An 18191-nucleotide genomic window follows, 5' to 3' on the forward strand; every position below is an offset into this window, starting at 1 on the left:
AACGGTTTCGTTTCCAATAAGATTGCTTTGTGTGCTTAAAAAAGGAACGATCTTTTTGTCCTTCCAAGGGGTTGCCACAACGTTCTCCTTTCGCCGATGAATAGACTCTCCCCACTTCAAACGCTTCACAACTGGACTCTGCGGCAAGATCTTTGGGGAAATCTTTTCTGTTCGCCCGTGCCATTGCGCAACAGTATATGCCGTGTTTCAGGAGATCCTCGGCAAGCTTAACAGTCGAAAAGAAATTATCAAAGAAAACATGATGATTTTTTCCAACAAAGTTGCGGGTCAGATTGTGAACAACATGATAACCAAGATTTTGTTCTGTCGCGCCATCTTGTTTCTTTCCAGTATAAACTTGGAAATCGCAAACATACTCGCTTGACGCTTCTGCACAAACCCACACTTTAATGCCATGCTTTACAGGCTTCATTGGTAAATATTGCTTCATGCCAAGGTGTCCTTTAAATTTAACCATGGCTTCGTCCACAGACAAATTTCTCCCCAGTCGTAGTTTCTCTTTACAATTTTCAACAACGCAGTCCAGTACGGGGCAAACTTTGAACAACTTGTCATGTCTCGGATCTTCTCACGGAACTCGTCTTGCGTTGTTATTCAAATGAAAGTAATGGATCAGTAGCACAATAAGCATGTACAATTGTGTAACATGCATCAAAAATGCAAAATTTCTACAAGTTTCTCCAAAGTCATGTTAACACTTTAATTTGCACAGTAAAAAATAAAATAATAAACAGTAAAAAAATAAATAATTATGGTTTACTTGGTTTTAGCTCTCTAGTCCGCATTTTTAGTTATACCCATAATGCCTTGCGGCCTCTTAATTTTGTAAATATCTAGTAATCTGCCCAAATTCATATTAACACTCCATAATTATCTCAGCAAATCGTTATTACTAGCAAACGATCATATAATTGAAAGTTTTTTGGCCAAGTCAGCATGTTTAGTTTTTTACCCATAATGCATTGCGACCTGTAAAATTGGGTAAAATATCTAGTAGTTTGTCCAAATTCATCTTAACTCTTTATAATTATCACAGCGAATCATCATTACTAGCAAACGATCATATAATCAATTTGTTTTTGCCAAGTCAGCAATTTTAGTTTTTACCCAGAATGCAGTGCGCATCCTAGAACTAGCACATTTTACACACTTTTGGATGACATATTGTACATTTTGAAATATCCTCATCAAAACAAAACTGATAATCAGTTAGTGTCCATCAAACAACTGTTAATTAATGTTACAGTGAAGCAATGATGTCTTCATGGACATCCCAGGCAACTTGAAAAACTTTTTTTCGACCTCTGCCCCTCTCTATCAGCTCTGAACAAACGTAACGAACAGTGCCAGGAAACACGACAGCGACCTTCTTTTGATCAAGCTTGTACGTCATGTCAATCAGATTGTCCCTTATAAAGAAATGTCCTTTAAGAACGGAACTCCCAGCAGGAAATGCACACCCATAATCATCAGTGACATCTTCTCTCAGTATAACAGGGCCTTCACTGGTAACTTTCAGCAGGTAATAATCATAAGAATCATCTTCGTCCGCTGCAATGGCAATGATGCTGTCTTTGCCAACTAGATCAGCAACATGGAGGTGAACAGGCTCAGCCACTGGAGTTTCACTTTGGGCTCGTGTGGTAGCCGCAGATGCCTCCCTCTGTAAGATAATCTCCTGTAAGTCATCAACCAGTTCCTTGTTCTGGCAGTCATCGAAGTTGTCAAAGAGACACTCACCACAGTAACAGGATCGTTTCCTCACTAGGACCTTGCATTGCTCTGGGGTGGTAACTATGGAGTGCAATTTTCGGATGCCCTTAACAGTTTCAAACTTGCGTCCTTCTCGATTACGTAAAATTGCATCAGGACCCTGAGATGGAACATAAAAAAAAATTCTTCTGTTTAGGCTGACTGATTTGGATCGAGATGGAAATGATGACTGCGCAGGTTTGGAAAAATGACTTGTTAGATGGTCACACAGATCTTTGGCATTGGTTATGCTTGCTGTTCCACGTACTACTGCAAGACTGGCCTGTTGTTTTACATGGGAACCAGCAGCATCTTGCTCGCCTTTCGCATGGGATGTTTCAAAGAAATTTCTTTGAATTGTGAACCCAAAGTCGGCAAGTGAACAAGACAAATCCCCAATGCAGTGCCTCGACTTGTACTGTGCTGCACAGCCATCAGTAAACTCGTGCAGTTTGGTGATGTTCAGCTGCAGGTCATCAGTGAGATACTTTGCCACTAGCAACTGGGCGTGGTGCACAGAATCAAAGTCCTGTCCTGGATCATCACTGATCACAAAGATGTGTTCCTTGATGATGATGGGTTCTTCAGCAGTGCTTTCTTTTTCATCACATGCAGATGCATGTCGAAACAGGACAGTGATGTGAAGACTTGCCTTGTTCACGTCGAAATAATGCGATTGGATTTCATTCTGCCCTCTGCAAGAGTAGCTCTCTGAGTAGTCGTGGATGCAGACGACATGTCCAAGAGGCAAGGTTTCTAGTAGTTCATCAAGCTGCTTTCTCTGCCAAATAGCCATGAACTGGTGGTAGGGGTAGTCCTCCAGCAGCTTAATGAAATACTGGAAAAGTTCCTTGGGACATGTTTCCTTCTGCACCAGCGCAATTTTCTTTTGTGGCTCTCCAGAAGCTGTCACCTTCCCAGTGAGGACATAATCAAAGCGCTTCCACTTGGTTGTGCCTTCCTCAGACTGCTCCTCTGGAAGAAGCTTAAAGAGGTGTGTGCCACATTCTTCACACGATCGATTGATGCAGCAAAGCCTGTGGAAGTCGCTACCCTCAGGTTTAGGACATAGTGACATTTCCACAGCTTCATTTAAAGAGACCAATGGTATATCAAGGGTAGGATTTTCATTCAGTGCACTTTTTCGAAACTTGAGACATTCATTGAATACAATCCGTGCTTCCTCATGTTTGCGACATAAACAAGACCTTCTGTCACGCTCCTTTGCCCCTTTAACAAAATATGGCTTTAGGCCCTCAAATTTTCTTTGAGAGATTTTAACATCGGGGTTGGCTGCACGAAAATTAAAGTAGACTTCACTTTGAGTCTGCTCCAGCACATGTTTGGGGTGCTCAATGTATAGTTTTGGGCCAATTCGTTTCCTGATGATATCCTTCTTGTCTCCTGTTGGTCTACTAGCCTCAAAAGTCCAATACAGGCAGACAGAGTTTTTCACTTCCTCAGAAAGTGCATCCACTCTGGGTTTCCTCTTCGTAAGTAGCCAACTCGGTTCATCTCCCTTAAGGACCTCACACCTGCGCTTTATTCCACGACTAACTGAACGTCTATCTAGAGAAACAAGCTTTGAAACAGTTGAAGTTAGCCTCTTTTCTTTCACTGTTTCTCCAAACGCGAGTGATTTGATTGCCCCAAATGCAGAGCGGCTTTCATTTTTATTGTTGCGCTTCAAATGCTTAATTCCACTAGTTAAGTCAGTCGTGATGGCTCTCAAAGCTTCCATTTCTTTTTCTTCTTCTGGTGATTTTATCAGACCTTTTTTCTCCAGTGCCTTTCTTGTTTGTGGACTTCGGACAAGCTTTTCTACAACTTCTAATTTTTTATTTGGTGTTGCCGGAAGCACTTTTCTTGTTTTGTCCACTGCTCGCTTTTTTGCCATCCGACTTTTGAACACGGCCATGTCCGGAGTTTCAACAGGATATGTTTCGTCTGTTTCAACTACCATTTCAGCAGCCTTTTTCTTATCCCGGTATTTCTTTGACCTTTCTCTGCTTTGGGCTCTCTTTTTTTCTACTTCCTCTGCTTTGTTTTGTCGAAATTTGCGAACTCTAGCTGTGCTTTTTCCATTCCCGTCTTTTGTAATTTTCCGCGATTGAGCACGTGTTTTCGAGGCCGTGGCTTTTTGTTGCTTTCTTCCCACAGCTTTCTGTATTAGCCCCTTTCTGTTTTTTTCGTAGTGGGCTTTTTTGATAGCTTTTTTCTTCTCCTTTTTTTCTTCTCTCCACCTTCTCATTAGTTCTGCTTTATTCTCACGCTCCATTGAAAATCGTCTCGCGTAAACTCACCTGGCGACCCGAGGGACATGCTTTGAAAAACACTTGTTCTTCTGCACGTGTCACGGCTATTTTCGGAGTTATTACATAACAAAAAGTTTCTGGAACCTTCTCGGGAGGTTACCAAGGCCCCATGTTGTTGTTTTCACGAAGGAATCGTTCAAAGTCATGGCGAAGTTTTCACGCTTTTTCGCTGCCTTTCGGTCCTTTCGCGCGAGAAAATCCTACATGTAATATGAAATTCATGAAGAAGCGTTTCATAAGGCTTGGGATTTCGAAAAACTCTTCTTGTGAGCTACCTACTTTATATTTTAACGTGGAAATGCTCGTGAACATTCGTTTTGAGATGAGAATCAAATGTGGCGGCAATCGGAAGGTTTCGGATGCATTCCGCGCATTTGGGAAGACGTTGACTTTGTGTGTTGTTTTGAATGGCGCATCAAATCATAGAGCGTTTCAAACGGCTTGGGATTCAGTCTTTTTCTTACTGCGTTGGAGCGAATGGCCGTAGATTGTTCATATTTTCAGGAAAGAGTCCTTAGAAAGTGAGAATGCCGTCAGGGTTACTATTTTTATTGATCGCCTCATTTTGTAACTTGTCTGGGAACCGAAATTTCAACTGCAGAAGCTGAGAGCAGTATCGTGACGCCATAACTATGAGGTACTTTTTTAGAATTTTAACCATACAGATCCTAGTTTTAGAAAATTTTAGTTATAGACCGGTTCACGCTCTTGAGTGCATGCTGGGTAATTAGGGCAAGCAAATCCAAAATGGCGGACACGCTCGGCTACACTCTTTTGCTTGATCTGAATACTTAATGAATATCGGCTTTGTTTCAGAACTGGTCGCAATTTTTAGTATTGACAGTTCAAGATAAAAGTCACAGCTACATTTTGAGCTCTGTATTTTCGATTTTAATGCGTCAAAAAATAAGATATATAATGGTTAACTACCGATGTTGTGTTGGAGGTTGTAACAACGACTCAAGATATCCAAAAAAGATAGTGAAACGGTCACATGTCGAAAATCTTCGCTGGCATTTTATTCCGAAGGATCCAAAGAAAAGAGCCCAATGGATTGCCAGCATATCCAAAGGACTTGTTGGATTCGAACCCGGCAACTACAAGACTGTTTGTTCGAATCACTTTCAATATGGAAAGCCAACGTACTCCTCACCAACTCCAACTTTGTATATGGTGCCAAGTGACTCTAACAAACCTTCACCCAAGAAAAGAAAGCTTGTGGCAAGACACGAAGTTGTCTCTACTGCTGAGGCATCCAATAACTCAAGCTTCAAAGAAGAAGGAACTCAATGCTTGATAATAAATCCGCTAACATACGGAAGTATGAAGTTTGCTGATTTAACAACAGAGCAAGATGTCCAGCGTTTCACTGGATTCCCTAACGTAGAAACATTTCAATTGATGTTTAATACACTCTTTGAAAAAGCCATGTGTATGCACTACTGGAAAGGAGACAAAGAAAGTGCTTTGAAGGACACCACCAAGCCCAGGTCAAATAATGTACAGAGAGCTCTAACCTTGGAGCAAGAGTTTTTGCTAACCATGATGCGAATCAAGCTAGGACTCTTTGTATTTGATCTGGCTTTAAGGTTCAAAGTTTCCGAGGCGACTGTCAGCTCTGTCTTTACCACTTGGGTTAAGCTGATGTCTAAAGAATTAAAGTGGATGATTTCCTGGCCAGATAGGTATTTAATTCAAAGAAATATGCCTGATATGTTTCGACGATATTACAGAAAGTGTAGAGTCATCATTGACTGCACAGAACTATTCTCTGAAACCCCATCAAGCTTAGAGAATGCGGCAATGTGTTGGTCAAATTACAAACAACACTACACGTTAAAGTTTTTGATAGGGATAACACCAAATGGCCACATATCATTTGTCTCTGAGACCTTCAGTGGGAGGTCATCTGATGTTTTTATTGTAGAAAACAGTGGTTTCTTAAACTATCTTCAGCCACATGACCAAGTTATGGCAGACAGGGGATTCAAGATTCATGACCTGTTAGCATACTACCAATGTTCTCTAACAATTCCACCCTCCAAGCATTCCAATCTCCAGATGTCAGGTGCTGATGTTAGGAACACATCACTTATTGCTAATGTACGGATTTATGTCGAGCAGGCTATCAAGCGAATTAAAGACTTTGCTATGTTAAAGCAAGAAATTCCCATTAGCATTCTTTCCCATTTGGATGACATAATCATCATTTGTGCAGCAATATGTAATATGAAAAAGCCTTTGAGTACATAGATTTCATTTCATCAATTATGTTTGCATTTTGTACCAGTCCAAAATGTTCCCATTCAATTTTCTCACAGGTTATAAGCTATGGTAGTCAAGTTTATTTACACATCTTCTAGAATACAATTCCTTTATGGAATTACACAAACATGTTTGTATATAGCTACAACAATGTTCAAACAATAACTTTGAAACTTTAGTAATACTAAATACTATAATGTTTTGGTTTCATCCGCACTATTTTGTACTATTTAGTAGTTTGTTGAGGTCATATTGCTTCCACTCTATAATTTTAATCATTATCTATTGCTTGTTCATTGCAAAATCTGCAAATGAATGTTGATTCTTGTTCAAAATTTGAGCAGGCCCAGTGAAACCATAGCATACAACATTCACACTGAACACTGTTTTCATCATCACATTCAATTTCATCTGGCTCAAGACAGGGTTTTTCACAGACAGCACAATAATAAATAGGCCTAGTACCTAGCAACACCCTAGCAACATAAGTCTTGAAAAAAATTGTTAGATTTGGTATGATATCTTGCCACAGTTTTAAATCAAACTCAATAATTTCAATATGAGCACCACTAAGTGGAGTCCAAACAACAAAAAAGGTTTTAGGACATCCTGTTAGGGCCATTTGTCCTTGTATCTGGTAATAATAACTGTGGGTTCTCTTGAGCATGATATTCCCATTCACTAATTCTAGATAAGTTGTATTGTTCCAATGCTCATCAAATTTCATGTCTGCAAGTGAGTATGGACATTTATACTCAATACAAGAATGACCACAGCAATCGCAGTGAAAAATACCATCTGGGGTAGCTCCCACAAAAGGGTAAGTTTTAGATATAAACAAGCCACAAGTCTGAAGCTTTGCATTTTTGTGTTTTTTGGATTCTTGTGCAAAGAATGATGCAGCAGCATCTCTCTCATGTTCTCTTCCCCATTTAATGGCAGGTATCATTGACAGATCGGTACAATCTAAAATTCGCTCAAGAAGAGGTGTTACTTTGCAATTTGGCTTTCTTTTTCTAAGAATTGTTTTTGTCTTTGTGTATACTTCATGAAAATGAGATGCAGTTATTCTACCTTTTCTTTGCTCTTTCCATATACTGGAGTTAGCCTGATCCCTTGTGGCCTTTTCTAATTCTTTAATGCTACTGTCATTGAAAGATAATTGTTCCAGAAATTGTCTCACTAATTCATCAGCATCTACACCATTGTTTTTAGAGGATATATCATCAGCTATAATTTGTAGTGATGGGGGAACATCATCAGAAGTTGGTGGTGCATATGAAATATGGATGACAGCATCAGGATTTATGTTTCGAAGAGAAGCTAGAAACTTTTGCTTGCTTTCTTCGGTAACAACCCTCAAGGATTCTGGCCGAGGATCAAAGTTCTGTTTTTCCTTGCTATTAATAGCATAACTTGGGTTTTCTTTGACTACCTTGTGGCTTTGGAACACCATGTCCTTTAATTTCATGGGTTGGATGTCTTTCTTGCTAGTATTATTCCACACACATGCCTTATCTGTGCAGGAAGGATCTGTGAAACCTTTCTGGTTGGCAAACTCAACTTTATATAAAAGGGCTATGACATGATTACAGCACTGACTGTATCCAGCTGTACAGCTACAATATGCCCCAAGAATTTCACCGGGAGATTTACAAATTATCCACACTTTATGAGGTTCTTCGCGAATTCTTTGAGATGGAGTGACAGATGCAAACAACAGAACTTTGTCTTGTCCATGAATTGTTTTAGAGTATACAGTGTGCACAAAACCACTTTTAAAGTATGAATACGCTTTTCTGATTTTATATTGACCAATATAGTCAGTGTCGAAAGCTTTTTTTCCAAGTATAAACGAGAATATTTGACCAATGTTTGTATGCGGCCACTTTGTTACACAGTCCTCCCAATCGACCATGGATAACGGATCCTTTATACCGCATGTGCGTAGTAGTTCTACATGTTCATTTTGTAGTGACTTGGCTTGGCTTTCGGCCGAATCTCGAATAGGCGTTTTATGTTCAAAAGCTACCAAAGCACGAGCAGCAAGATCCGAGTGTGTCCCTCCAGAGGGCAAACCTCGCTGTTTAAGATAAAACTGCAATTCCCCACATGAAAGTTCCAAAAAATCTTCGAGGTGCGTGGCCATGATCGTGTTGTTGGGATATTGAACTGTCAACGACTTTTGAGCGAGATGGCAATAACATAAAGAGCTCAAAATGTAGCTGTGACTTCTATATTGAACTATAAGTATTCAGATCGAGCAAAAGAGTGTTGTTCGTATCCGCCATTTTGGATTTGCTTGCCCTAATTACCCAGCATGCACTCAAGAGCGTGAACCGGTCTATTAGGTTGAAAGTACGTTTGGTCTTTGTAATTATAAGATTTTTTTCAAAACAGAAATGCGTGTTTTGATATAGATATTCATAATCAAACAACGTTCCATCTGTGTAAATGTTACGCGTGACGGCCATATTTTTAATCAATTTTGTAGAACAAAAATTTCATAAAAAATAAGAGTGCAGTGAATTTTCACGAAACTTTGCGTATTTATTGACAAACATGTTACCTTTATTGGTGTGAAATCTTACAAACGTACCACTCATAATAAATAAGATATTTGGGAAAACGTTTGTGTCACTCTGATTGTTCACGTGTATTGTGCTACTGATCAATGAGACAATTTATGAAAGTGATTTCTGGACATGACTTTTTGTACAGATGGAACAATGATGAGTGGATCACTGCTCCAGTAGAAGTGATTTGCTGGCAGCTGTTTGATGCCAAACAACACGTGTACTCCCAGGAATGCTTTCATCTCTTCAAGTGTCGTTTCACGCCATTTAGGGTCAGGTTTTGCAGCGATGCATTCTTGTGCAAATCGATTAGTTTCACTGACGATATGTTCAATCAAGTCCTCTGGAAACATTAAGTAGAAAAAGTCAATCGCAGTTCCATCCTCTGTGACTCCCCAGGTCAGACCAGTGGCGGCGGTGAACGGTGAGACTTCGACTGGATTGTTGTTGTCATTCCACTGACTGTCGTCGTCTTCTTCTTCTTCACTCTCGGACAAGTCTGATAACTCTTCAGTCGGAACAGAAGATACTGAAACGTCTGACTCTGATTCTTGTTCTCTCGGTCGAAAAACAGCAGCTTGTGCTTCTATGTCAAACCCCAGGGAAGCTTCAACCATGTAGCAACCAAGTAAGAGCGTTTTTTATTGGTCAAAGGGCAAGCACTCCACAGAGTGCAAATATGCACTATCGGGAATGTAACACAGTCATGCAAGAGTGCAGATACGCACTATCGGGGCTGAAAGGGTTAACCCTTTCACTATTATAAGCTAATTAGGCCCAAAAGCCCTTGTTCCTCAATACTTAATTAGGCACCACCAAGGCTTCAACACAAAATCAAAACATACATGCTCAGTAGATTTTAATGTAATGTTATATCCCATAATGGAAAAAATTAGTCTGATTGTTATTTTGCCCATTCATAACTTTGACTGCAATTAATCTGTTAACAGTGTTAAGCAGTGCCTCTAGAAAGTAAAGAAATGGAAAAAAATTCAAATTTGCTACCATTAATGCCACCACCATGCTTGGTATGTTGAACAAGAAATGTGTAAAGCAAAGAAACTTGGTGTACTCCCTTCAGATATTTCATAAAACTGGTAAATAGTCAATCTAAGGTGTTGGAGCTTAAACGGGAGTTTATTCTGAATGCATGTGGAACTCATTGTGGCATGTAAGACAGAGTGCTACTGTACGGAGTTTGCACTTGAAACGTGTCTCCACTTTGTAACCTTTCAGGGTTCTCCTACCTGCTTTGATGCACTGCACACACTTTCTCTTCCTTCTACATGGACAGAAATATGCTGTCTTGGATCCACAGCAGTTTGGCTTTGAACATCAAGGGAGTGTCTCTTTCTCTTCTTTTGAGAAAAGCCATTTACAAGTTGTTTGGCAAGTTCAAGCCTGAAGTCTAGCAATGGTTTCTCACCCCATTCTCCACAATGAATGCTGAACAGGACAAAGCCATTGCAGATCGACAAATGGAACAAAAACCGGAAAATATATCTTTACCACTTTCATGATTGCAAGCCTGTATAGTAAAATGAGCAAGGTTGATATGTATGATCAACTCCTCCCATGAAGTAGGTGTAAAGTAAAGTAAATCGTTCATTAAAAATCACAACTTGCGGCTATAAACTGAATTACTTGTGTTATATACAACATGTTTGAAAATTCAAACTCTAAAAATTCCTAACTATACTAGTATTAATTACTAGTATTTATTACTAGTATTTACAATTGTTGTTTAATTGTAAAGTGCATTATGAAAGTATTTCTAAACCTCCTTGTTTTCCATTCAGGATTGAAGACATACGCCTAGTCTTAAAATTATATCTCTCACTGTAATCGCGCGCGGGCAGCAGGCCAGCTAGTTTATGATGGTCACTCTCTACTATTTGTTTAAACAGACTGTTACATAGTTCCTCACGTCTATGGAAGAGTGCTTTTAAACCCACATCTTCCAGGGCCTTGCTATACAAACCTCTGGGAATAGGGTCCTTAAGACTCTTTTCTGAACTCTCTCTATTTGGTCGGACAAATAGGCTGGCAAACTAGTATGGAAGGCCTGACATGCGTATTCCAGAATGGAACATATGCACGCACAATAAATAAACATCAGCAACTCGTGTCTTTTGAATTTCAATATTTTCACCTTTTTTCTTTTGCTGTACTGGTTGAGAGGGTTCACTAGGGGAAACATTTGTCGACGCAAAAGAAATGTCTGGCTTGTCATTCCATTTGGTGAAAAATACAAGGCCACTCTTCTTGCTTGAGCTTTTGTTTAGTACACGGTGGTAAATCCTTCCTGTTGTAGTGAACTGTTCCACATGTGAAAGTGTTCTGAGCAAGAAGACAATCAGAGGAGAAAGTACTCAAAAGAAAATTGTTGAAAAATATGTGCTTCTTTTTATTTAGGAAAGGAGTCACCATTTTCGTCATGACTTCTTATCCAAGGCCATGAATACAATGTTCGTTTACCACTTTCCGAGGTAAACAGAAAAATTTGACACTCGGCTATTGCTCATACTTTTTTAGTTTAGCAGGCAGGTACCGGCAGAATGATAGTCCCAGGGTTTTCCTTTTCAAATGAAGTAGCATTAGATGAATTTTGAACAGGCAGGGAAGTTGGGTGTGGCAGCGCCCTTGCGAAGCACCGAAGGCACAAGCTTCTAGGGAGGTCCGGGGGCATGCCCCCGTGCAAAATTTTCAAAATTTGAAGTACTCTGAGGTGCAATCTGGTGCATTCTGAGCATCTAAATTTGGCATCTACCATGATGCCAAGTATGCAAGAAATGTTGGAATATTTATGCAGGTTTTTGCTTTTTGACGAAAACTGAGACTGAAGCGGAACTCAGCCGGGCCACAACTGTAACTTCATTAACAATGTTTGTTGGGACAGTATATTTGTCTGTTTTACATGCATTTCTGTGCATCAACACTGTTGACATAACATTTTCCACATTAATGGGTTGACGAGAAAATCCAACAGCATGAAGATAAACTCTTACTGTAACATATAACTTTACAAAAAGATTTCTTTTAAAGTAAAGCACAAAGTGAGAGTTCATAGGGTAAGTTTTTAAACTACCAAGCTCAAAATTATCCTCAGAGACAGAATCAAGTCCTGAATCTACATCATCTGTATTGCAGACTGTATTGTCTTCCCCCAAATCCAAACTCTCTGCAACGGTCACATAGTTGGCCTGTTCTTCTTCCTCTTTTGCCTCTTCCATCTCTGCCTCAAGATTTAAGCCTGCCTCTTCAGTTTGTTTTCCAGCAGAGTAGAAAACAACAGGTAGCTCCTCCTTTCTTCTAAGTACTTGCCGTGCCTGGCTTGCATTGTCGAGTTTATACCGAGATTTGTCCGTTAGCCAAGTCTGCAAAGAAAGGCAAAATATGTAATTGGAAACAAAAATAATAAACAAGGACTAATACAAGACTAAAGGGATAAAAAGGTCAGTGTAATGATTTACCTTGGTAGCTTCTTGAATTACGCCATCTGCTGCAGCCAAAGATGGCCCATTAATGGAAACGTGTAAAAGAACATTTAACATGTCGTCTTTGAGCAAGGTCTGGAGTCTACGAATATTAATGACACATAGGGTTAAAGTACTAATTTCCTTCACAGAGAAAACTAACCAACCAAAGAACTGATTATACTTTACAATGATAGAATACCTTGTTTTAATTCACTTTACAGCAGAAACTCCTCGTCCCAGCCAAGCATTGCTTACTGGAGCAGAGTAGCAAATCTCTGCAATGTGAGAAAGCAGTGGATACTGTTTCTGAGACTGGCAAAGCTGTCTCAAAGAGGTATCCATGTCCTGAAAGAAAAAAATTAGGAAAAGGTTACCATGAGATTTTTGAGAGTATTACAATTGTAGTGAACTAATTTGATGCTGCACTTTTAAGTCGTTAACCTACCCCTTGAAAGTCAATGAGATCAAATTTGAAGTGATGCCATTCTGCCATAAATTGATCACAAGCATGAGAAGCAAAATGTTGAGCCTATAATAGCCCATCAGTTTCTCCATAGTTTTTGAAGTCTTGCTGTTCTTTTCTACAGTAAAACAATAAACTCGGTCACTTTAATAATAATGTTTTGAACAAGACTTAGGATGTATCGAACTTTCAGGGTGATCAATCTCTTTACATCTTCTTGGGTCAGGTTAGTGATGGTTAAGGACAGGATCTTCCTCCAGATCAGAAATTAAATCTCTCAAGAATGCCACCTTCTTTGCCCCTTCCAGTAGCTGATGCAGCTGATCTTTGGCATAATTGATGCTTCCTTTGATGTTTGCATAAGAAAGGCTGCCTGTTTGAAAGGTTTTGCTGAGGATGCTGAGTATGGGAAGTACCTCGTGCAGCAAATAAAGGGTTCCCAGGAAATAAACCGAATACATTTTCTTGTACAAGCCACCAGCTGCTGCACTGTCAGGCTCCAGTTGCTTTAAAGCCATGACGAGGGGGTATAAACACTTCACAGATTTCACAGATGCTTCAAAGCTCCACCAACATGTCTTGCAAGCCTTCTGTAGCTTCGTTGCCACAGCCTTCCTCCCCTTTTCCACTGAGGCTGACGTTGTTGTGGTTTGCCTGAATCTTAATGAAAGTGGCCATTTTCTTTGATGAGTTTTCAAGAAGCTGCCAGACTTGCCTCAGGCAGTTGTGGACATTCTCGATGCATTTCATGTCAGCTTCTTTGCTGGTATCAACAGTTGCCAAAGCCAGTCGATGACAGACGCAATTGAATGTGAGAATGGTGGGAAAATCTCTGCGAAGGAGTCCAGCTAGTCCATTTTGTTCACCTGTCATGACTGAGGCTCCATCTGTACAGGTGGAGGCAAGCTTGCTGGTATCCAGGTTTTTACCTTCCAGCCCTTAAAGTAAATCAGCTTTTATGGTTGGAGCATTTGCACTGCAGCTATTGCCTCTTAACAAGTTGGTTGTGAACAAGAATTTGGTGTGTTTTGTAGCTTTTTGATTGAGATACTGGATGAAACATATCACCTGCTCTTGTACAGATATGTCTGTAAGATCATCCACTAATGTGCCAAAACATCTGGCTGCCTGAACTTCTGAAAGAAAGGTCTAGCATACTGCATCTCCTAATGCTAACATCATTTCTTTCTGTACTCTCTTACTCTTATGTTGAAAGTACTTCATCTCGTCACATCCTTGCAATGCCACAAGCTGATTCAGTTGAGCCGCCTTCCTATTGGAAATCTCCTCTTTCATTAGAAAATGGAGATTGTGCATGATGCATTCAATAGTTTTAGCTTCAGCAGCTTTTCTGTTTGTGATCTCTTTTTGAAAAATGCTTCCCCTCTGAGTCTTTTCCAGTTCTACAACCTCGTTGTGTGTTTTACTCTTGAGGTGTCCTGACATTGCTGATGTCTTGAATCTTACAGAGGGCTCTTAGGCAAACTTCTCTTGTTTATTCTGTTGTGTCTTCACTCGAAAAGTGACTCTAAACGTTTAAGATACGACCTTTAATACACAACGATGAAACTAAAACTGACCAGCAACTTATAACACATGTGGTTAAAAACAAAAATGCCAATAAGTTCATAACAGTTCTGGGTTACGAAACTCCCGTGGGATTTTAAGCAAATTAACATAGTATATTCTGCGTTGATTGAGCATTGTGCTTCCTGCTCAGGATGCAATAGACTCCTTTACCTTCAACAAACACAGGCCACCAATATCCACTTGCTGCACAGTAAGCTCTGTCACTCTTGCAAAGCCATGAATGGTTGAAAACTTTTTCCTTCTTTTCCTTATTCACCTCATTTTGTCAGGAAATTTCCTCCCTGCATAAAGTACAGCCAGCATCACAGACATCATTGTGATGAATTCTTGATTTCTCCCCTGAGAAAAGGTCTTCTAAAAGCTGTTGTGTGCATTCTTGCACTTGGCGCTGATTGCACGCATGAGACAGTGTTTTATGTGCAACTGCACCAGGGATACCTTCCATTTTGCACTCTAAAACCGAGGGAATGCTTTCCACAGATAGGTTTTGCACCTTTTCAGCTGCCGATGCGGAGGGCAAGAGCAGTCATGAGCCAAATCTTGAGAGTCGTCAGACTGATCAGTTGTGCCAGTTGCACAAGACCTAGCATCTAACAAAATAATTCTCTTTGTTAGGTTTTAATCATGTGTGATTGAAATACCTGTATTCATTTTTCAATTAATTTTCAAGCAAACCGTATCCTTGCCTGTGACTCGTTTTTTGCCGAAAAAGGATTGAATGGAAGACTGTCTCTTTTGGCTCGTATTCAGAGTATATGTTGATATTTCAATCTTCCCCGTTCACTGCTAAAACAAAAACTAAAAAGATACGTTGAGGTGGAAGACAACTTTTTTTTTTTTAAAAATTTCGTTTTCTTGTTTCTCAGTCATATATTGGAACTATTTCATCCAGACTGGAAGTTTGGCAGGGCCCAATAAAGAGATTGGGCTTGAGTTTTTCCAGCTATGGCACATTTGTCTGATGCAATCTGCAACCAAGCACATGGCAAAGAAAATGGCCGTGTGTATTGGATGCGTAGCAATGGTTCTTTTAAATTTGAGAATGATATCAATGCTCCCATCGGAAGGAAAGAATATGTCATCAAAATATCGGCTGAAAACTGTAAGGCAAACAAAACTGTGGTCCTCCTGATAGAAAATGTAGGGAATTGTTTTACAAAGTTGAAAGTACAAATTAAAGTTAAGCAGTGCTGTTAAGATGTTTATTATTCATAATAGTTTAATTTGCCGTCATCTCCAAGCTGTTTTCATGGGATTCGTTAAAATGGGTTTCTGTCCAAGACTGAAATATGATATCGAGAGAGCCTCGACAGCGAGTCTTGTGGTTTAAATTTTGCAAAAACTTAGCCTTATATTACACGCATGGCACATACAAAAAGGCTACGTTATGATAAAAAGTGCTGTCCTCAAAACACGATACTATATAAGCACTGAATATTCATTAGAACTAAAAACAAATAAGATATTTTACATACCTCGAATAGATGACGCCAACCGATCCGAAACACAGTCGTCACGCACTAATGCACACGGTAAAAAATCACGTCCACGATAAAAATATCATGTGGTGTTGACAGTTTTTAATGATGTTTTGTTCAGCCCAGTGCAGAGTGAGTCTGTACTTTATTGGACAACAATTTATTTCGTACATTTTAGTGTTTACAAAGGCAATCCGTTCCACATTTATCATCGACACTTGCATTCTTGTCAGCAGGGACGTTTTGGTGATAACAGTAGCCGGCGACGAAGCAATTCACAGATGGCGAAAATCGCCGGTTGCCGGCCGAAAAGGACAACCCTGAAGTTCTCTTTTAAATGCTATCATTCCCTTGTCAATTGAAAGGTTTTTTGATGGCTCAAAAATATTTTGAATTTTCCCCAAGATTTTATTGAGGATTAAATGCTTTGAATAATGGGTTGTAATTATCAGTGCTGCATGATGGTTCTTGTGAAGAATCACTGAAATGATTGTGTTGACTGATTTCTTCAAACCTGTTTTCGGTTTGGAGTTGTCCCGTGGTTGCCAAGTTGCTTCTCAGGTCCACCGATTGAGCCACTGATAGTGGTTGTGTCAGTTTGGTTCACATTGGCAAGGGAGTAACTTCCATGCAATTGGCACCCATCAGGTTTTTGTCATTGCCTCTCTGCACCCTGTTCAGAATACTGACAAGGTATGCTATAAATTAAGATTTAAAAACAAATAAAAATTACGAGGGTCAATCTCTTTAAAAAAAAAATGGTCCACACTGTCTCTCATCAAAAAACTAACTCTAAAGAAAGTATCCAAATGATATTTTTAAGACATTATTTTAATACTGCATTACCAGACAGACATTATAACACTATCATCTGAAAGTGCAAATAACAATACCTGTTGCTGTGTAATTTTTTCCTAAAGGGACTACCACCTGCCCCAGTGGCTACATGCAGAACTCCTTAACTGTCATTGAACTAATGCAGGTAGGGGTTTTTTGCATCTAGAAACAAGTATATATCAGCTAGCATCAACAGAAAATGTTCCAAGGGCCTGTAAACACCAGCTGTTGATTCCAGTGAATATTTGCAGGCCAGTTCTTCCAGTGATAGCACCAATTTCTATGGCTTTGACAAAGCTCATGAGTGGTTTGTGAGGCAAAATTTTTGGAACTTCACAGCCTTTCCTAAGTTCTGGTTTTCCTTTTTCTTTCCAGTTTCTTTTACCACATGTTACGTGCATGAATGACCAACAAATGTCCGCTAACAAAGCACTTATGAAAATAGACTCCTGAGTACGATATATGGCACGCAACAAAAATGTAACAACAAGCAGTTACCCATTTCAACTATTATTGAATTAGTTTTACATTGTCTAATTTACTTAGGTTAAAGATTAAGTTAAGCAGTTCATAAAGCAGGCTTACAATCCTTCATGCCGTGTAAGTGTTCGTTGTCTTGATCAACTTCCAATTCCAACATCCGCCGACTGAAGACCACAGCGTTTGGCTTTCTTGATTTATCGCATTCTTTTCCTTGTACACAAATTCTTCTGGAGGACTCCATAGTAAACTCTGTATTCTCTATCTTCTTCCTCTCTCGACTATCGTCTTCTTCATCTCTTTCTTCTCCCCGGATATCACAAGGTCAAAAGGTCATAGCCTCCAAAAGTTCAGTCAGCAAGCCACGAGGGTAAGCCCTCGGGCAAAAATCTCTTTTGTTCTTCTCACAAGCCAGCTTTTATACATTTACTTTAGTTATCTAGAATGTTCTATGACTATTTATAGTGTATTACAAGTTGTACTATTTTTGGAAACTGCTGAGTCACATGAACTCTATCTAATAAGCCTGCGTAAATTCCTTTGTTTGTCTCAGTAATACAATACGCTCCGCATGTATCTGTTAACCTACGGTAGATAGGGTCACGATTCTCGTCACCGCATGCTGTGGCTAACACAATAGGCTCAATATTGCTCGTAATGATCAACAACTTTGAGTCAAAAATTAGACTGCCATACTTAATCTCTCAAGACAATCACCTGTGCTCATCACATTTTTTAGCTGCTGAACACTCTCAGAATCTTTCTGGGCTTGTGGGCCTACTGGATCATCAATCCATGCCACATCCTGGTTGTCATAACCATCCCAGTACTTCTTAAGGCCCCCACCCTTAGAAAAATAGGTTAGCTTGCCCTGCTTCTGCAAGGTGCTCAACGCATGGTAGAGCATAGTGGTCTTGCCTACTCCACTGGGGCCA

General features: G+C 39.7%; 1 protein-coding gene and 1 long non-coding RNA gene across 5 annotated transcripts in view; one reads left to right on the top strand and one right to left on the bottom strand.

The window, feature by feature from the left end:
• The window catches only part of LOC148734906 (uncharacterized), a 69347-nt gene that overhangs the window by 12821 nt on the left and 38335 nt on the right, over positions 1-18191 (top strand). Inside the window, exons 3-4 of one of the 3 annotated variants that reach the window (XR_015998516.1) lie at positions 15328-16632; positions 16860-16921. The exons of 1 other annotated variant lie outside the window; for it this stretch is intronic. This is a non-coding gene — a long non-coding RNA (uncharacterized LOC148734906). Of the gene's footprint in view, positions 1-15327; positions 16922-18191 lie in introns of all 3 variants that reach the window. One more of the 3 variants, XR_015998515.1, reaches the window with a different exon arrangement.
• LOC148734907 (uncharacterized) lies at positions 708-4051 on the bottom strand. Of its 2 annotated transcripts, XM_088752477.1 has the most exons (2): positions 1762-4051; positions 1520-1684 (listed from the first exon to the last, which is right to left on the bottom strand). In XM_088752477.1, exons 1-2 carry the CDS (start codon positions 4049-4051, stop codon positions 1647-1649), a joined length of 2328 nt encoding a protein of 775 aa, XP_088608603.1. In that variant the 3' UTR covers positions 1520-1646. The 2 variants fall into 2 exon arrangements, with proteins under 2 accessions (XP_088608602.1, XP_088608603.1); XM_088752476.1 differs by having other exon boundaries at positions 708-4051.

The sequence above is a fragment of the Stylophora pistillata genome, chromosome 3 (assembly GCF_964205215.1).
Source record: "Stylophora pistillata chromosome 3, jaStyPist1.2, whole genome shotgun sequence".
Lineage (NCBI taxonomy): Eukaryota > Metazoa > Cnidaria > Anthozoa > Scleractinia > Pocilloporidae > Stylophora > Stylophora pistillata.